At 36.0% G+C, this 22255-nt stretch overlaps 1 protein-coding gene across 1 annotated transcript; it reads right to left on the bottom strand.

The window, feature by feature from the left end:
- Nucleotides 1-11824: 11824 nt before the first annotated feature.
- On the bottom strand, nt 11825-12748 carry LOC127684368 (olfactory receptor 4C11-like). The gene has a single exon (XM_052181308.1). It carries the CDS (start codon nt 12746-12748, stop codon nt 11825-11827), a length of 924 nt encoding a protein of 307 aa, XP_052037268.1.
- Nucleotides 12749-22255: the final 9507 nt, after the last annotated feature.

The raw sequence follows: 22255 nt of genomic DNA, 5'->3' as shown, positions 1-22255 counted from the left end.
TTTTCTACAAGCTAACCACCAGTTGAACCAGCACCATTTGTTATAAATTCTGTCATTTTTCCAATGGATCATTTTAGCTCCTTTGACAAAGATCATGTGACCAAAGGTGTGTGGGTTCATTTCTGGGATTTATATTTTATTACATTGATCTTCCTGCCTGTCTCTGTACCAATAGCATCCAGTTTTTATCACTATTGCTCTGAAATATAGCTTGATGTCAGAGATGGTGATTTTCCCAGAAAATTTTTATTGTTGAGGATAGTTTTCAGTATCCTGGGTTTTTTGTTATTCCAAATGAATTTGAAAATTGCTTTGTCTAAACTCTATGAGGAATTGATTTGGAATTTTAATAAGGATTGCATTGAATCTATAGATTGTTTTCAGCAAAGTGGCCATTTTTATTATATTAATCCTGACAATTCATCAGCATGGAAGATCTATCCATCTTTTGAGATCTGTTTCGATTTCTTTCTTTAGAAACTTAAAGTTCTTGTCATACAGATCTTTCACTTGTTAGTGTCACCCCAAGGCATGTAATAATATTTATGACTATTGTAAAGGGTGTTGTTTTCCTAACTTCTTTCTCAGACTGTTTATCCTTTGAGTAAAGGAAGGCTACTGATTTATTTGAGTTAATTTGATATGCAGCCACTTTGCTGAAGTTGTTTAGGAGTTCTTTTTTTTTAATTCGATATAACTTTTATTTACATTTAAAATGATTTCCCCTTTTCTAGAACCCCACTCCTTGAAAGTCCCATCAGCCCCATTCCCTTCCCCTATTTTCCCACCCAACCCTTCCCATTTCCCTGTTCTGGTTTTGCCCTATACTGCCTCACTGAGTCTTTCCAGTGGAATTTTTGTGGACAATTAAGTATACTATCATACTGTCTGCAAATATTGATATTCTGATTTCTTCCTTCCCAATTTGCATCCCTTTGTCCTCCTTTTGTTGTCTAATTGCTCTAGCTCGAACTTCAAGTATTATATTGAATAGACAGATACAACAAGAGAGTGGACAGCCTTGTCTAGTCCCTGATTTTACTGGAATTGCTTAAAATTTCTCTCCATTCTGTTTGACGTTTGCTACTGGTTTGTTGTATATTGCTTTTACTATGTTTAGGTATGGGTCTTGAACTCCTGATCTTTCCAAGACTTTTAACATGAAGGGATGCTGAATTTTGTCAAATGCTCTTTCAGCATGTAGTGAAATGATCATATTTTTTTCTTTGCATTTGTTTATGTAATGTATTACATTGGTGGATTTCCTTATACTGAACTATCCCTGCATCCCTGTGATGTGCTGTAATTAATGCTGAATGACCGCTTTGATATATTCTTGGATATGGATGGCAAGAATTTTATTGAAAATTTTTACATCTGAAATTCTCATTCTCTGGTCTTTGAGTGATTTAAGTTTTGCATAATTTTGGCTTCATAGAATGCATTGGGTAGTGTTCTTTCTGTTTATATTTGTGGAATAGTTTTAAGAGTATTGGTATTAGGTCTTCTTTGAAGGACTGTTAAAATTCTCCAGTAAGCCTATATGGTCCTAGGCTTTTTTTTTTGTTGTTGTTGTGAGACTATTAATGACTACTTTTATTTCTTTAGTGGTTATGGGATTGCTTAGATGATTTATCTAATCCTGTTTTAACTTTGGCACCTGGTATGTGTCTAGAAATTTGTCCATGTCATCCAGATTTTCAAATATTGTTGAGTATAAGCTTTTTTTTAGTAGGATCTGATGATTTTTTGAATTTCTTCAGTTTCTTTTGTTATGTCTCATTTTACTTTCTGATTTTATTTATTTGAATACTGTCTCTGTGCCCTCTGGTTAGTCTGGCTATTGGTTTATCTATCATGTTGATCTTCACAAAGAACCCTCTCTTGGTTTTGTTGATTCTTTGTATAGTTCTTTTTGTTTCTATTTGGTTGATTTCAGCTCTGAGTTGATTATTTCCTGCCACAAATTCCTCTTGGATGTATTTGCTTCTTTTTGTTCTAGAGCTTTCTGGTGTGCTGTCAAGCAGCTAGTATAGGCTTTCTCCAGTTTCATTTTGGAGGCACTTAGAGCTATGCATTTCTTTTAAGCACTGCTTTCATTGTTTCTCATAAGTTTTCATATCATGTATTTTCATTTTCATTATATTATAAAAAAGTCTTTAATTTCTTTCTTTATTTCTTCTTTGATGAAGTTATTACTGAGTAGAATGTTGTTCATCTTCAATGTGTATGTGCATTTTCTGCTGTTTTTGTTGTCATTTAAGACCAGCCTTAAGTTGTGGTGATCTGATAAGGTACATGGGATTATTTCAATCCTCTTGTATTTGTTCAGGCCTGATTTGTGACCAATTATATGATCAGCTTTGGAGCAGGTTCCATGAGGTGCTGAAAAGAAGGTATATTCTTTTGTTTTAGGATAAAATGTTCTATAAGTATCTGTTAGATCCATTTCTTTCAAAACTTTTGTTAATTTTAATGTCTCTGTTTAGTTTCTGTTCCCATGATCTGTCTATTGCTGAGAGTGTGGTATTGAAGTTCTCCCACTATTATTGTGTGGGGTATGATGTGTGCTTTGAGCTTTAGTAAAGTTTCTTTTATGAATGTTGGTGCCCTTGCATTTGGAGCATAAATGGTCAGAATTGAGAGTTCATCTTGGTAGATTTTTCCTTTGACCAGTATAAAGTGTCCTTCCTTATCTTTTTGGTGCCTTTTACTTGAAAGTTGATTTATTCTATATTAGAATGGCTACTCCAGCTTCTTTCTTGGGACCATATGCTTGGAAAATTGTTTTCCAACTTTTTACTCCAAGCTAGTTCTGTTTTTGTCACTGAGGTGCCATTCCTGTATGCAGCAAAATGCTGGGTCCTGTTTATGTATCCAGCCTGTTAGTCTGTGTCTTTTATTTGGGAATTGATTTATTTGATGATAAGAGATATTAAGTAAAAGTGATTGTTGCTTCCTCTTATTTTTGTTTTTAGAAGTGTAATTATGCTTGTGTGACTATCTTCTTTTTGTTTTTTGAAAGAGAATACCTTCTTTCTTTATCTAGGGATCTAGTTTTCCTGGATGTTTTGGGTGAGGAGCTTTTTACCTTTTGCATTTTCTTTGACTGTTGTGTCAATATTTTCAATGGTATCTTCTGTACCTGAGATTCTCTCTTCTATCACTTGTATTCTGTTGGTGATATTTGCATCTATGACTACTGATCTCTTTCATAGGTTTTCTAACTCCAGGGTTGTCTCCTTTTGTGATTTTTTTATTGATTCTATTCCCATTTTTAGATCTTTGATGGTTTTTTCATTTCCTTTGCCTGTTTGATTGTGTTTTCATGTAATTCTTTGAGGGATCTTTGTGTTTCCTCTTTAAGGTCTTCTCCCTGTTTACCTGTATTCTCCTGTATTTCTTTACAGGGGTTATTTATGGACTCCTTAAAAACCCCTATTATCACTGTGAAAAGTGATTTCAATATGAATCTTGCTTTTCTGGTATGATGATATGTATCCAGGAGAATACGTATGGTGGGAGAATTGGGTTCTGATTCTAAGTTAACTTGGTTTCTGTTGCTTATGTTCTTATTCTTGTCTCCTGCCATCTGATTACCTCTAATGCTACCTGCCCTTGTTTTATTTGGCTGGAGTCTATCCTTCCTGTGATCTTGGTTGTATCAGAACTCCTCAGAGTCCAGCTGTCTCTGTGGCCCTGTGATTCCAGGATCCTATTATTCTGAGATCCTGTGTCTGTCTGATTTTTTGGGAGTCAAGCTGCCTCTGGGGCCCTGAGATCCTGGTGTGATCAAGTTCATGGGGTCCTGTGATCCTGTGATCCTAGGTGTGTTAGAGCACCTAGGAATGGACAGTATTTTATGGAACTGACTTTTGAGTTTGATCCCAAGGTAAATCAGCTCAGACCAGGAGGTACCTGTGCCACTGGTCGGGTGTGGTTCCTGAGTTCCTGGATCCTGCTGGTCCCAATTATGCCCAGTGGTGTTGGGACAAACTTTATGTCCTACTCACCTCTGATCCTATGATTCTGGGCATGTTATAGCTCGTGAGAGTGGAGCTTCCTCTGGGTGTTATGGGACTGGCTATGGAGTTTGTGCCCAAGGTAAATACCAGACTGCTAATACTGTCTCTTATATTACATAACTGGGTAACTGCATTTGCTACCAGCTGGGTATGTGCTGAGCATACACCTGGCTAGACATTTATGTTTGGCTTGCTGAATTGTGCCTTGCAATGCAAAATAAGGTTAGGGTATTATTGACTCAACAGGAGAGGGGAAGCAGGAAGGGAAATTGGGGGCTTTTTGTAATTTAATGCTGATGTTATGATTTCTTTTAATGAAATAATATATGATATCATTGCTTGAGCAAGCAGGATTGTAATTGTATAAATAAAGACATCTCTAGCAATTCAAAGCAATTTATTTGAAATTCAAAAGGTGGTTAGTGTCTTCACTTTGGTGGACTGCCCTTCCCTGATTCAAGACCTGAAACATGCAGATGGAGCTGGCCTCAAGAATACCATCCCTTCTTCTTTTATGACCTCTGAGCTTTTCAATATGTGTGTGTGTGTTGTGTGGGTGGTGTGCATACACACTGTCTTATGGCCTATGTTGACAGTTACCACTATATAGTCACATTTTAGGCTAATGCCTAAAGTACAGTTGGAAAGTGTCTGGTTTCTCCCCTAACATTAACAATGTGCTAGTATTGACATTGTACTAGTATTGTACCAGGGTCATGCCTTATTAGGATATATATTTACCTATACACTTCTTGGTACCTTATGCTCTTCTCTTTGACGAGTTGTGGGGCACTGTGTTAATTTTGCTGCAAGAAGTTTATGCACAAATGAGAGCTGTATTGAGATTATATATTGATCTATTGGTTTAGCAGTAGGTCATTAAGACTTCACTTAATACTCTGATCATTCAGCAAAATAATATCAGCCTTGTCTGCCATATGCCCTATTACCTATATAATCATATTTTAGGCTCGTCTTAGTTAGGGTTTTACTGCTGTGATTAGATACCATGACCAAGGCAAGACTTATAAATGACATTTAATTTGGGCTGACTCATAGGTTCAAACGTTTAGTCCATTATCATCAAGGCAGGAGCATGGCAGAATCAATGCAGGCATGATGCAGGAAGAGCTGAGAGCTCTACATCTTCATCTGAAAGCTGCTAGTGGAAGACTGACATCCTGGCAGCTAGGGTAAGGGTCTTTAGCCCATGCCCACAGTAACACCCCTACTCCAACAAGGCCACACCTCCTAATAGGGCCACTCCCTGGGCCAAGTGTATACAAACCATCACAATGTTCATGCTTAATATCCAATTGGAAAATGTTTGGTTTCGCCTATGACATTGTATGAGTCATGGGGTATACCGTATTTATAGCTCACCCAGGTTACTAATGGTAAGACTGGTGGTCATTTTACATGTTCTCCTCCAGTAGAACACATAGTGCTTTCTAGAACTATGAAAACAAATTGACATGATGCTTCTGTGTAGGCACCTACTTGATGTCTCCAGTATGTGCTATATTCAGCAATAGGGTTTTATTTTCAAATTCTGAGAGGTAACCAAGGGTATTGGCAATAGACTGTAATGCTTACACACTATGGTACCAGATTAGCTAACAATTCCAAAGCAATAACTCATTCCCAATAACAGGTTTTTATTAATCTGCTAGCAGTGTTTAATAGAGGCTTTACCCCTAATTACAGGATATGGCCATTTAACTTTTTTTTATATGAGCATATAATTTAGGAAACATTTTATAATTACAGGTTTTCATGTGTTTTTTTTTTTTCAAATGGGGTTTGCTATTAGTTATCACATCTATGACTGTTTTTAAATTCATTATCTATAATACCCAGAACCTATGTCCATACGCCTACATTACATGTTCATTACAAACTGGAGTTTTATCTATTCTTCCTATGGTGTTCTGTTTACAGTAAGTGATAAAGGTTTTACAAAGACTGGGGTATGTTTCTGGGGTAAGATTCTATTCTTTTTATTTTTAAATAATTCAGTGAATTTAAAATACTTTAGGTTTCATATTTAGAAGGGTAGTGTACAGGGCATGGTGTGGCCTTGGTGGGGACAAAGTGACCTTGTTCCTACCCCAGTATGTGCTTCTATGATGTTGGTGGCTTCGGTGGGCTTAAAGCTTGTTTATATAATAATGTACATATTTTCTGGAACTAGTACTATCATTGGAAGACTCTTTCCTTTCAAGAAGTATCCTTCGTTGTAATGCAAATGACTATAAGATAATTAGAAACAGCAGGAGTCCAGGAGTAGAGGATGTGGCTATGTCTCAACAAAATGATCAACATTGGGAATTTTAAATATAACATTTTACTTTATTTGTTTCCAGTTTTAAATTAACAATTAATAATTTGGAAGTCCAGCAGACTTTGTGATTTTCCTACCCCCCTGCCCCTACCACAGACATATTTTTCAGGTCAGCCTGTAAAGCTGTTGAAAAACGTTCTAAATACATGAGTTTACATATATATAATTTCTCACCTATGCAAAAAGCAAGGATACAATATGAATTATGTAAGGGGCTTCACAAATCTAAAGGAAAAAAAAAGCAGCTGTGCAATGAGACAACTTGTTAGAAAATCACTAAGAAGGAGATAAAGGATTTAGGAAGTAGTGATTGCAGGATATCCCAACCAGCTAAGATTTTTTGCTTAGGTTTACAAAGGTGGATAGATTCCTGAGTTCAGAATCAGCCTAGGACAGAGCAAGGTTAGGCTGAGGCATGGTGGAAATGGGTAATTTCAGGGTGTGGTCCCACCCAGCTAACTTATTGCCTGTGTTTAACAGAGGCAGGTAGATCTCTGAAGTTTTTTATAATGTTCAAAGAAAGTGTGTACTTGCTGTTTCCTTAGAATTAAGGGGCTAGATTCAGGAGATGTTGGTTCATAGGACAATCAAATGGGAACCTGAAGTAAATGACTGAATTGATATGTATATAAAAATCTGGGCTTTCAGCTCTTGCTCTTCTCCTACACTCTTGCCTCTTGCCCCTTTGCTTGCCCTCTCTCCCCATTTCCTTCCCCACTTTCCACGTGGTCATGGCCAGTCCTCTCTAATTCTTTACTCTCTCCTTCACTCTACCTTTCTATGCTCTTACTGCTCTCCTCCCCATTCCCTAAATAGACTCTATTCTATGCTAAAAATAAAAAAATAAATACAAAACTGGGCTTTTGCTCTGTATGAGATAAGCTAATGAACTAGCTAACAGTTTTTTAGAAAGAGTAGTGCTGTCTTGAGATGTCTGGAGAGGGAAAACTGCTCTTCTTCAATAGTTTTTTTCTACCAGTATTTCTGACTCAGTTGGAAGATATATTTTTTTATAGCAGCTCTTCTGATCTTGGTCAAAAAAATGCATGAACTATCCAAATAGCATTTACACAATTTTTACTAGTAGAGAGACCTATCTCAACCACAGTGAGTTTTTAGAATAGCAAGAGAAATTCTTTCTAGAGCAGATCAGAACACAGAGAAAGAGAAAGCATCTCATCAGAACCTAGGCTGTCAGCTTGGACCCACTTCAAGTAGTTTGACTTCAAGTAGTTTCTTTTCACAGCAATCAAGCACGCCCTTTCTCAGAAACCCCACTTCAATTCAAGGATGTTCCTTGGTAGTAGTGGGTTTGAGTGATGAAAGCAAGGATAAGTAATAGTACAATAACTACTTTTAAGTTCTTGTGTTCCATAGAACATTAATATGACAGTCAATTGTGATAATAATTATTTATTTCATGAAGTCTTTTAAATTAAGGAACTATGAATTCTCTGAAATAAGGATTAGGATATGCTAATGCTAATTATCATGACTCCATTCATTGATGCTGTATGTGTGCATTGAAATATCTCACTTAACTTTATGACAATGCACAATTAATATTTACCAAGTAAGTAAAAACTCAGGAAAACATTTATCTTCATTATTTACTTAGATAATTAATGTTAGCTATAATTCATTAGAATGTTACAAAAAGTTGTTGTAGTTAGAGGTTAAATTGAGAGGGTCATCAGGTGGTTACATGTTTTTGAACTCTAGCAGTTCTTTATGCCTGGACTTTATCATCTGTAATTGTGTGAAAACAATGTGAACCTGGCTTTTTTGCACTTAGAAGATGATGTAATTATAAAATGTCTCTGAAAACTAATAAATATTTATAGAAACAGGGGAAAGTAATATTTTCAGTTTAATATTCTAATTATAAATGAGTTCCTTTGAGTTTCAAAAGTTATCCTATCAATAAATACTAACAGAAATTATTAATGAAAAATATAAAATTTATTTGACCCTAATTTGAAAGACCTATGTTATTTTATTTTACTTTTTTATTTTTTGATTTTTGAGACAGGGTTTCTCTGTGTACCCCTGGCAGTCCTACAACTCACTCCATAGACCAGGCTGGCCTCAAACTCAGAAATCTGCCTCTTAAATGCTGGGATTAAAGGAGTGCACCATCACTTAAGGGCTAAAAGTTCTATTTTATTATGAAAATGTCACATGTTAAGTTTCCTTTTTAAAATTCTTCATTCTATTCAATCTTCTTTAATCCTCTTGACAAATGAACAAAACAGGAAGTATTTTCGCTTTCTATTGTCTTGTAAGAGTGAGAAACTAGGATTAATTTTTCATATACTCTTCTAAAAGAAGAGTTAGAGTGTTTAAACCACTATTAGGATTGCTATTTACTGATTACAAAGCTAAGGAAATAATGTTGTGTAGTTATGAAGATTACAGCTAGTACCCCATTCATTGCAGAAAAGTGCTTTACTGTAGAGCTAGAGTCTCTCCTAGATCAAAGACTGAATCTATTCCATACCCACCTTAAGTTAAAACAAGAGTAATTAACATTCATTATGTCAGCCTTTCAGATTTCTTGTAATTTTAGACTCTTTGAAAAAATATTTTAAAAGAAACACCTACTGACTTAAAAACATAAATAATTTCAGAACCTCATTCTAGGGCTGGGCTGAGGTTTGATTCTTTAAAAGGCATAACGGTGGTACTGGCTTCAGTGTCTATTTTTAGATTTTCTCATTTGAAAAAATTAATATAGCTAATTAATTCATTTTGAGTGAATCACAGATTTTTTTATGTCATTGGACACAAATGACATAAATACAAATATAATTACAATTCATGGATTTTCTGTTAACCATTGATAAAGTTTCACACTAACTACAAAATTACACTTTAGGAGGAGTTATTGTCAAAGAATCTTAAATATAATATTTTACTTCAGTTTTTCAAGTTTTAAATTAATAATGAATAATTTGGAAGTTCATCAGACTTTCTGATTCCCCTGTCCCCACCACCAGGCATATTCTTGCTCTATTTTCAAATACTGATTTCTCTACTGTCTTCTTTTCTGATATTTCATTGTAAAGATCCCATTTTCAATTACCTTTCCTGGGACATGAGTGTGTGTTTATATATGTCTGGATGTGTATAGATATTTTATAACACATTAAACAAAGTTGTACTTATGTTTCCACTGTTTAGTATTTGCTACTATTCCCTTAAGACAAGTATGTCAAGTTTTAGAAACCAATTCAAACCCTGAACATTTTGTCTCTGTAACATGAAGAAATGAATGAAAAAATATCTTAAATTGCTTTATTTAATTTACTATGTCATTTTTATGGAAGACATGGTTGGAATTAGAAACAGTTTTCTATCAGTAATGAGGAAGAGTCATATCAAAATCTGGTTCTATTCACAAATAATTGTTTATTAAAAGTTTGTTGCTAACACAACTGTGGTACACAAAGTAATTTTTCTGTGAGTTTTGGTTTTGTAGATTTTATTAGCAATCCTAACCCAAATTCTTTACTGAAACAGAAGAAAGAAAGAAAGAAAGAAAGTGAAATCACTTCTAGAGTGAGTAGTGGGTTCTCTTGAACTTGTTGAGAAAAAATGGTGGTTTATAAAGCCTTTGATAACTTCACTACTCTTTTATCAAGTTTAGAATAACATGGGAGTCTCATCTTGTTTGGAGGAATTCTTCAAGCAGGATCAAAAGAAAGAATGGGGAGTGCCCCTTTGACACCCTGGTCAGTCATGACCCGTGGTAAGTGATGAGGAAAACCTGAGGAATTCATTGGAAATGGACTTTAAGGGAAGAAAAAATATAGACAACTGTTGAATGGGATTTTACCAGTTTTGATAAATACTACTCTTCTTATCCAATATGTATATATGTCTATGGTTGTGACATAATTTACATTAATCCTTGCCAAATTTAAACAGTAAGGGGAAAAAGTGATCCTGCATAAGGTTTATGAAAAGGTCTTTCTACCTCTATGAAAATGGAAAAATCTTTCATGCTCGTGGATTGGCAGGGTTAATATAGTTAAAATGGCCATCTTGCTAAAAGCAATTTACAGATTCAACGCAATCCTCATCAAATTCCCAACTCAGTTCTTCATAGAGTTAAAAGAGCAATTCTCAAATTCATCTGGAATAACAAAAAACCCAGGATAGCTAAAACTATTCTCAACAGTGAAAGAACTTCTGGGGAATCAGTATCCCAGACCTCAAGCAATACTACAGAGCAATAGCAATAGTTAAAAACTGCATGGTATTGGTACGATGAAAGGCAGGTGGATCAATGGAATAGGATTAAAGATCCAGAAATAAATCCACACACTTATTGCCACTTGATCTTCGACAAAGGAACTGAAAACATTCAGTGGAAAAAAGAGCCTTTTCAACAAATGGTGCTAGTTCAATTGGAGGTCAGCATTCAGAAGAATGCAAATCGATCCATTTTTATCTCCTTGTACTAAGCTCAACTCCAAGTGTATCAAGGACTTCCATGTAAATCCAGACACACTGAAACTAATAGAAAAGAAATTGGGGAAGACCCTTGAGGACATTGGTTTGGGGGAAAGTTTCTGAACAGAACACCAATAGCTTATGCTCTAAGATCAAGAATTGACAAATGGAACCTCATAAAATTACAAAGTTTCTGTAAGGCAAAGGACACCATCTAAAGGACAAATCAGTAACCAACAAATTGGGAAAAGGTACCAGGATACTAACAAATGAATATACCAAACCAAGTAACCAGAATCACCCCCCACTCCCACCACACCTACCACCATCACTACTAAAACAGAGATAATTTAATAGATGAATTTTTGTACAAAGGTGTGTCAACTTTTAAAAATTGGGACTACCAGCTAAAAAGGAAGAATTTAGTACAAAGAATATTGATGCACAAGTATTATGAATTAACCTATACTATATCTAGTAATGACACACAAAAAACTTATGTCAAGGAATTTTTATAGGCATTGTTCAGGAGTATTTTTAGCATATTTAATTATATGTTTTACTTGAATAGATACTTAATGAATTATATTCTGTAGAATAATTTCACTATATAGCTAAATAAACCAAAGTGAAAAGGACAATTTGATATTGAATGCTTTCTCTATTTTTCTAGTAATTATTAATTATTGCCTCCAAGTTCATTTTATTGAGTTTTTTGGCTACCAAGTACTACTAATCTTTTCAAATTGTTCCTTTCTTTTATAGTGGTAGTGGAGTGTCTGTCAGACTGTGTTTAATTGTTTTCAAGTTCTTTGTTTATTCTCTACACAATTATTTCAATCATTTCTTAATTTATATTCAGAAGATGAGAGGAATAAAATTTGTCATTTTTTTTTCTTTTTCTTTAATCAATCAGAAATATTAACAACTCAGAAAACTGTGTGTTATAACATACAGAGCTACAATATTAAGGTATGATAATATTTGGTATCTGGACTTATTCAGTCATAATTTTAAAATGCCATATCTTTTTCATGGCATTTTTCACTGCTGCATTCCTTAATGTGTAGATGATTGGGTTGAGAAAGGGTGTTCCAATGGTATAAAATACTGCTATCATCTTGTCCATAGGAAAAGTCGTTGGTGGCCGTGCATATATAAATATGCAGGGCCCAAAGAATAAGATAACTACTATTATATGAGAGGTGCAGGTAGAGAGTGCCTTTTTTCTTCCTTCTGCACTGTGGTTTCGCAGAGAGTATAAGATGACAAAATATGAGATAATCAAAATTATAAAACTGCTTGAGCAAATTGCACCACTGTTAGACACTAACAGCAGATTTATCATGTATGTGTCCATGCAGGCAAGTTTCAACAAGGGCTGTAAGTCACAGCAATAATGGTCAATCAGATTGGGCCCACAGAAGGGCAGTCTCAAGGTCAGAGCAATCTGAGCTGCGGAATGTATAAAAGACCCTATCCAGGCAAGAATAATCAAGATGACACAGACCTGCCGGCTCATGATGACTGGGTATCTCAAAGGTTTACAGATGGCCACATAGCGGTCAACAGCCATGAGAATGAGGACAAAGATCTCCATGCAGCCAAATAAATGGAGAGCAAAGACTTGGGTCATGCATTCATTGTAGGAAATGATGTTCTTTTTAGAGAGGGCATCCACAATGAGTCTTGGGGCTGTGGATGATGAAAAGCAGGAATCAGCAAAGGACAGATAAAACAGGAAGAAGTACATGGGACTCCCAAGTGTCCGGCTGAACTTGATTGTCACAATAATGAGAGTATTCCCCACTACAGTCCCCATATAGAAAACTAGGAAGATTATAAAAACCATTTTCTGCTTCATGGGATCCTGTGTCAGTCCTAGCAGTACAAACTCAGTGACAGTGCTATTCCACTGCATTGTGTCAGTCCATGAGAAGAACTCATATGCCAGTAAGAATCTGAAAAAAAAAGTATGAAATGCATGCTAAATTTGGAAATTCAATAAAATCTTATCTTTCCAGGGAGTTATCATTTATAATTCTCTTGGCTTAATTTATTCAGAAAGTAGCAGTTTTATGCTTACTAAATAGACTACACATTCAAACAATAAGATCCAATGATTTGGGGAAGTAAGCATAACTTTTAGCAATAAAATTTGAACAGTTAACACTCTGAGTGAAATGTACCTTGTTAGGATCATGCATTATTTGTTTATGTTTGATATATTGAAAACATTTAAAATGTTCTCCATGTTTATGTGTTTTCATTCTATTTGAACCACATTGCTGCACAAGAAGACACATGCTAGATATTTTGAACATTCATGTAATGATTTTTCAAATATGTGAGACTTCCAAATGAGATATAATCAAGACAAAATTTTATCTTTGAAGAACAATTCTATCTGCTTAATACACAGTACGAATAACTATTTTATCTTCAATCTAGTCTATTCTGTTTAAATAGGATTCAAAATTTGTATAGCTGTTAGTATCTCAACATTTTTTTTTTGTCAGAAACACAGATGTGAACATTGAGGAAAAAAGAGACAATATCTGAAATAAATCATACCTTACTCATTTTCAGACCTAAAGAGGCATTGATATTTCATTCCATCACTGAACTTTTGGGAAATTATAAAATGCTTATTGCAGAGTATTTCATACACTGACATACACAAAGACATACAAACTTACATATATGTATATTTAGATACAATATAATTGTTTTAATGGACTTATAACATGTTTATTCTAGTGGTAGCACATTCAAAACCAAATCTATCAAAATAGTAAATATATTTATTAAGCATATATATAAACTTATTTTAAAAGAACTATCTTTGTGAAGACACATATTAAATATGTAATTAATTCTATTCATATGTTCTAATTCTGGCTAAGAGAACTTAATATAAGAATGCTATCTTTTAACTACTATTGGTTATAAATACGTGAGAAAGTCAAGCTCATGTTTGCTTGTTTTCTGAGGACAAATGTCATGTCTGTGATGTGTAAACAAGGTCACAATATCTCTGTGACACAGAGAGAAAAGAATCCCTTACCCTGTGCATAGCAACTCACAGGAACAGACAATCTGTGCCACCTTTAACAGAAACAAAGGTTAGAAAGAACTTAAAAGTCAAAACGTAGTACTGCACTAAAATAAACTATTGAAGACTTACCTTAGGTGATTGTTGGTCACGTTGGCATGTCACTGAGGTATCATGGATGTTAATTTGTATATAAGAAGCATTGTGACATTTTAAAGCTGCTATAAATTTCTGGAAATATGGTTAAACAACCCAGCTATGAAGAAAGTTTTGAAACTAAGCATGCTTTAAATACTTGTACATAGTTAGCCCGTGGAAATTAACTGAAGACTCATTTACTTTGTTGGATATATTCCAACAGTACTCTTTGTGAAGTCTCTTAGCAAACAAAAAAAAAACTTCTTTGAGTTTTTTAAGTAAAACAAATTATCACTGTGTATTTCTATTTCTATCATTGTCGGTAGGTCTAGATGGGTAGACTTATCTTTGCTTTTATATAGTATACACAATTATTGAAGTATTTAATCATATGAATTAATGCATATTGATACATAAGCTTGATGAAGTTGTACCTACTTTTAATTCTAACACTTGTGATAGGCAAGAGGATGCAAGCTACCTTCCAGTCTTGGCTGATCACAAGATGATTGAAAACAATAACAAGTACAAATGATGGTATACGTACTGACATGAGGAGACTTCATAGGATTGACCAATAAACCCAAAGAAATTGTGTATGGTATTGTATACTTAGCTGCCATTGAGAAAAATGTCTATTTTTATCATTTTACATTCATGTCAAAATCATAGCCTTCCATAAGGAAGTTTTTGGAAGATCCAAAATGGAAAATATTATTAATATCTCTAATTTTCTGGTATCATCAACTTAAACTTACTTAACAGTGCGAATTTCCAATAGTTCCTATTATACATGTGTTTGATTTTTATTTCTTCACTTTAGATTGTAAAACACTCCTTCAATAATGTTTGTAAATGTCCTTCAAAGTATGCATTGACACTAAACCTAACTTTAGAATGATTACAAAGCTTCTGGTATAAAATATGATTATTTTACTACAAATCTTACTGGCTGGTAATAGATTATGTAATATTAAAGATAATGAGTAAAACATGCTATGATATTGGGATAGAATCTAAGTGTACTTACTTATTAGAATCCTCCTAATCACAGATAATTGAATAAATTACTGAATAAAATGGGGATAGTAGAGACATCTCTATAGGACAGGACTTTGGAATAATTTATGAGTGTGCTCCCTAAGAATTATACCATAATTACCTAATTTAGCTCATGTAATCTGAAGAGAGTTACCTTTAAAGTTACAGAGGATAAAGGAAGACAGAGTCATAACACAGGAGGAATAGGGTAAATACTAATTTTCTCCAATGATAAGCGTTAACAAAATTCATATTACAAATGTCTTAGGGGTCTAAGTCCAACACCTAGATACTTTTAATGGGTTTTTCAGGTTCCGTGTGCCCTGAGGGATCCAGGTGAATGGACTCTGTAAATATTCTTGTGGTGTACTTGACCCTTCCACCTTGATCAGTGGTACCGCCCACACTTCCACAGGACTCTTCTTTGTAAATTAGATATATTCTTTATTTACATTTCAAATGTTGTACCCTTTCCTGGTCCCTCTCCCCCTCGAAAATCTACTAACCCATCCCTCATCCCCCTGATCACAAATCCACCCACTCTTGCTTCCCTGTCCTGGCATTCACCTATATTGGGGCATCTGGCCTTCTCAGGACAAAGGGCCACTCCTTTGATGTCCAACAAAGCCATCCTCTGCTGTTTATGCATCTGGAGCCATGGGTCCCTCCATGTCTACTCTTTGGTTCCTGGCTTAGTCCTTAGGAGCTCTGGGGGTGGGTACTTGGTGGTTCATTTTTGAGCTCCATCTGATGTTTGGCAGTGGGTCCAGCCTACCCCTGTTTCCATTCAGTGCTAAATGAAGCCTCATGGAGACAGTTATGCTAGGTTCCTATCTGCAAGCAGAGCAGAGTACCATTAATGTGTCAGATGTGAAGCTTGGTCTTCATGTGATCTCCTAACCGTTGGAGCAGGGGCTGTTTCGGATTCTCTTTCCTGCCATTAGACCTCATTCCCTAGCTGAGTTGACTGCACTGGCCTCAGTGGGAGAGGATGCACTGAGTCCTGCTGTGAATTGATGTCCCAGGGCCTAGCAAGTACAGGAGGGGAGCCTGTAATTCACTTCAGAGGGTGGAGTGCAAGAGGGAAGTAGGAGGAAGGCTTTGTAAGGTAGGGAATGGGAGGAGAGGAGGGAGTGGGAATGCTACTGGGATGTAAAGTGAGTAAACAAGTAAATGAAATAATTAAATTTCCTCCTTTGAGGAAGATTTATTGAAAAACCTACTAAAAAATAAGGGCCATGCACCTATTGACCAATACATAAAAAACAAACAAACAAACAAATGGAAAAAGAGCATTATTATAAAAAAAAAAAACAAGGAAAATATGCCACTGTTACGACATGCTAAAGAAAATGTGATGACTAAGTCTATGGTTATTTAGAATCAGAACTTCACATCAGTGGGGAATCAGAACTCTAGTTAAAACTGCAGAAATTTGAATGTAGTAATGTTGAGAAGCTATATAAAAATAGATAAAAATGCTTTCTATCAGTTTACATCTGTCTTATAGGGAAGGTGAGACAGAAAGCTCAAATTCAAGGAGTCCTCTACATACTGAACCTTCAAGGACAGGCTGTACTATGCTTTCACTCTGTAAGAATGTGGACCTTGGAAAAAGCAGGACAACAACCTTCTTTCATCAAACCCAAAAGAAGATAACCACACAAGTATAAAATTAATATCAAAAATGATAGGAAGCAATAATCACTACTCCTTAATATCTCTTAACATCAATGGACTCAATTCCTCAATAAAAAGACATAGACTAACAGGCTGGATACATAAACAGGACCCTACATTTTTCTGCATAGAGTAAACACACCTCAGTGTCAAAGAAAAAACTACCTTAGATTAAAAGGCTGGAAGACAATTCTGCAAACAAATGGTCTCAGGAAACAAGCCAGAGTTTCCATTCTAATATCAGATAACATTGACTTTCAACCTAAAGTCATCAAAAGTGACATGGAAGGACACTTCTTGCTGGTCAAAGGAAAAATCCACCAAGAAGAACTCTCAATCCTGAATATCTATGCTCCAAATGCAAGGGCACCTTCATTCATAAAAGAAACTTTACTAAAGCTCAAAGCACACATTTTTTTTTTAATAATCACTAGAGGCTCGAAACAACCCAGATGTCCTTCAACATAATAATGTATGCAGAAAATATGGTACATATACACGATGGACTACTAAACAGTGATGAAATCAATAACTTCATGAAATCTGCAGGCAAATCGATGAAACTAGAAAATATCATCCTGAGCGAGGTAACCTAAACACCAAACAACACACATGGTATGCACTCACTGAGAAGTGGATACAGTCCAGAAGCTTGGAATACCCAAGAAACAGTTCACAGACCAAATGAAGCTCAAGAAGGAAGAACAAAGTATGGATACTCTGGTCCTTCTTAGAAGGGGGAACAAAATATCCACAGAAGAACATGCAGAGACAAAGTTTGAAGCAGAGACTGAGGGAAAGACCATTCAGAGACTACCCCACCTAGGGATCCATCCCATATACAGTTACCAAACCCAGACATTATTGTGGATGCCAATAAGTGCTTGCTGGTAGGAGCCTGATATAGGTATCACCTGGGAGGCTCTACCAGTGCATGACAAATACTCTCAGACAACCATTGAATTGAGCACAGGGTCCCCAATGTAGGAGATAGAGAAAAGACCTAAGAAGCTGAAGGGGTTTGTGGTGCCACAGGAGGAACAACAATATGAGACACCCAGTACTCCCAGAACTTGCAGAGACTAAACGATGAACCAAAGAGTACATATGGAGGGACCCATGGCTCCAGATGCATATTCAGCAGAGGATGGCCTTGTTGGACTTCAAAGGGAGGAGAGGCCCTTAGTCCAGAGAAAGCTCTATGCCCCAGTGTAGGGGAATGCTAGGACACTGAAGTTTGTTGTTTATCAAGGGGGAGGAGGGATGGGATAGGGGACTTTTGGAGGGGAAACCAGGAACAACATTTAAAATGTAAATAAAGAATATATCTAATAAAAGAAAAAGAAAAAAGAAATTGCATCTGTGGCTGCACAATATCAAAAAACAAAACAAAAGAAAAGAAAGAAATTTCTACAAAAGAACACTTGGTAAAATTGAAAAAGAGGTAGAGGAAATAGATAATAAAAATATATAAAGAATTTTATTTAAATATAAAGATGAAATAGGAAACATAACTAAAGAAATGGTATGAACTCATTCAACTCTATGTAAAAATCAGCAGATAAAATGTTATAAATGTGTTGGGATTTGAATACATAGTTCAAAATTATGGCAGTTTTTGATTACTACAATCATATATCAATCAATCAATAAGAGTACTTACCATTTAAATAAAAAAACATTAATCAGTTTTACAATTCTATGTACATGTCTCTCTCCATTTTTTAATATTAATACCAAAATTTGTACTTGCACATATTGTATATCAATTAGTAAAATTTCATGTTTAGAGTTAGCTATTAATACTTGGCATTCTATTTTGTATACTAATTGATCTATATCTTTATTCTCTAATCTATTATTAGATTATATAATTCCCTGTTCTTCAATCTGTTTTATCTATGACTTGGCATCTTTTTTTGTTTGTTTCTTTAACTTAAGGTAAACTTTTTAAAAGCACAGTTTGATATGTCTTGCTAAGCAAGTACATTATTGTTTAATTTTGATTCTGCAGGGAAGTTGTAACAACACAATCAGTTTCTTTGTTTCTTTGCATCATTTTTGCTATTATTTATTTATTTATTTTTGATATGGAGATTCTTTGTATAAGCCTAGACTTCTGGATATAGACAGGCTGGCCTTGAACTTTTAGAGATCCCATTGCCTCTGCCACCCAAGTGTAGCAATTCAAGGCTTGTGCCACCACCATGTGGTAACATTTGTTTGGTTTTTTTTATTTACATTGCAAATGATTTCCCCTTTTCTAGGTCTCCACTCCCCGCAAGTCCCATAAGCCCTCTTCCGTCCCCCTATTCTTCCATTCACCCCTTCCCACTTCCCTGTTCTGGTATTCCCCTATACTCTTGCACTGAGTCTTTCCAGATCCAGGGGCCACTCCTCCATTCTTTTTGGACATCATTTAATTTGTGGATTATGTCCTGGGTATTCAAAGTTTCTAGGCTAATATCCACTTATCAGTGAGTGCATACCATGGTTGATCTTTTGAGACTGGGTTACCTCACTTAGTATGATGTTCTCTAGCTCCATCCATTTGTCTAAGAATTTCATGAATTCATTGTTTCTAATGGCTGAATAATACTCCATTGTGTAAATATACCAAATTTTTTGTATCCATTCCTCTGTTGAGGGACACTTAGGTTCTTTCCAGCTTCTGGCTACTACAAATAGGGCTGCTATGAACGTAGTGGAGCATGTGTCCTTATTGTATGCTGAAGAATCCTCTGGATATATGCCCAGTAGTAGTATAACAGGGTCCTCAGGAAGTGACATGCCCAGTTTTCTGAGGAACCGCCAGACTGATTTCCAAAGTGGTTGCACCATCTTGCAATCCCACCAGCAGTGGAGGAGTGTTCCTCTTTCTCCACATCCTCACCAACACCTGCTGTCTCCTGAGTTTTTGACATTAGCCATTCTGACTGGTGTGAGGTGAAATCTCAGGGTTGTTTTGATTTGCATTTCCGTAATGACTAATGATGTTGAACATTTCTTAAGGTGTTTCTCAGCTCTCTGAAGTTCTTCATGTGAAAATTCTTTGTTTAGCTCCATACCCCAGTTTTTTTAAATTTTTTTTATTCAATATAAGTTATTTACATTTCAAATGATTTCCCCTTTTCTAGCCCCCCACTCCCCAAAAGTCCCGTAAGCCCCCTTCTCTTCCCATGGCCTCCCACCCACCCCTTCCCACTTCCCCGTTCTGGTTTTGCCGAATACTGCTTCACTGAGTCTTTCCAGAACCAGGGGCCACTCCTCCTTTCTTCTTGTACCTCATTTGATGTGTGGATTATGTTTTGGGTATTCCAGTTTTCTAGGTTAATATCCACTTATTAGTGAGTGCATACCATGATTCACTTTTTGAGTCTGGGTTACCTCACTTAGTATGGTGTTCTCTAGCTCCATCCATTTGCCTAAGAATTTCATGAATTCATTGTTTCTAATGGCTGAATAGTACTCCATTGTGTAGATATACCACATTTTTTGCATCCACTCTTCTGTTGAGGGATACATGGACTCTTACCAAACATGTGAAAGATCTGTATGACAAGAACTTCAAGACTCTGAAGAAGGAAATGGAACAAGACCTCAAAAAATGGGAAAACCTCCCATGCTCATGGATCGGTAGAATCAATATAGTTAAAATGGCCATTTTGCCAAAAGCAATATACAGATTCAATGCAGTACCCATCAAAATCCCAACTCAATTCTTCACAGAGTTAGAAAGAGCAATTATCAAATTCATCTGGAACAACAAAAAACCCAGGATAGCTAAAACTATTCTCAGCAACAAAGGAAAATCTGGGGGAATCAGTATCCCTGACCTCAAGCAATACTACAGAGCAATAGTGTTAAAAACTGCATGGTATTGGTACAGTGACAGGCAGGAGGATCAATGGAACAGGATTGAAGATCCAGAAATGAACCCACACACCTATGGTCACTTGATGCTCGACAAAGAGGCTGAAAACATCCAATGGAAAAAAGATAGCCTCTTCAACAAATGGTGCTAGTTCAACTGGAGGTCAGCATGCAGAAGAATGCGAATTGATCCATCCTTGTCTCCTTGTACTAAGCTCAAATCCAAATGGATCAAGGACCTCCACATAAAGCCAGACACTCTGAAGCTAATAGAAAAGAAACTGGGACAGACCCTTGAGGACATCGGTACAGGGAGAAAGTTTCTGAACAGAACACCAATAGCGTATACTCTAAGAGCAAGAATTGACAAATGGGACCTCATAAAATTACAAAGTTTCTGTAAGGCAAAGGACACCATCAAGAGGACAAATCGGCAACCAACAAATTGGGAAAAGATCTTCACCAATCCTACATCAGATAGAGGGCTAATATCCAATATATATAAAGAACCAAAGAAATTAGACTCCAGAAAACCGAACAACCCTATTAAAAAATGTGGTACAGAGTTAAACAAAGAATTCTCACCTGAAGAACTTCAGATGGCGGAGAAGCATCTTAAAAAATGCTCAACTTCATTAGTCATTAGGGAAATGCAAATCAAAACAACCCTGAGATTTCATCTTACACCAGTCAGAATGGCTAAGATTAAAAATTCAGGAGACAGCAGGTTTTGGAGAGGCTGTGGAGAAAGAGGAACACTCCTCCACTGCTGGTGGGGTTGCAAATTGGTACAACCACTCTGGAAATCAGTCGGGCGGTTCCCCCAAAAACTGGGCACCTCACTTCCAGAAGATCCTGCTATACCACTCCTGGGCATATACCCAGAGGATTCCCCACCATGTAATAAGGATACATGCTCTACTATGTTCATACCCCACTTTTTAATGGGGTTATTTGGTTCTCTGGGTTCTACTTTCTTGAGTTCTTTGTATATATTAGATATTAGCCCTGTTTTTTCAGGAATTGAAAAGATACCTGAGGCATGCCTCTGACTTTAGTCGCTACATCAGGCAGATCATAATCACCTCAGCCATCTGTGGATCTGGCTACCTCTTCTGGTCTCTGAAGTCTTGACCTCACATCAGGAACACACACATATACTCATACACCCAGAGAGAGACTTAAAATTAAAATAAAATCTATTAAATATGTTATTCCAGATCTGATATTCTGTAATGGGATTCTTATTATTTGAATGTATATATGCACTCATGTTCTTCAGATTGCTGCTCACAAATTTTCTAGTAATCTTCTGATAGCTCCCTTGAGGTGGCAAGTCTTTTTTTCATCCACAAAACTATTTCCAATTATCCTTGAACTTTGAGAATTTAGTTATAATGTTTGAAAGAAAAAGTAGCCAAATAAGCAACTGAAAGAGTCAGATGCAGGTATTTACATCCAACCAATGGACAGAAGCCAGGGACCTGGGTGGTTGAATTAGGGAAAAGCTGGAAGAAAGTGAGGAGGAGTGTGATCCTTATAACAAGACTACCATTCTCAACTAACGTAGACCCCTGAGATCTCTCAAACACTGAGCACCCATCCAGGCAGCATATATCAGATGTAATGAGGACCCAGAAC

Source organism: Apodemus sylvaticus, chromosome 5, assembly GCF_947179515.1.
Source record: "Apodemus sylvaticus chromosome 5, mApoSyl1.1, whole genome shotgun sequence".
Lineage (NCBI taxonomy): Eukaryota > Metazoa > Chordata > Mammalia > Rodentia > Muridae > Apodemus > Apodemus sylvaticus.
This window is presented reverse-complemented; position numbering and strand designations above follow the sequence as displayed.

Bases quoted from the DNA above. Each gene is read 5' to 3' on its own strand.
- LOC127684368 (XM_052181308.1), bottom strand. From the start codon at position 12,748: ATGCAGTGGAATAGCACTGTCACTGAGTTTGTACTGCTAGGACTGACA.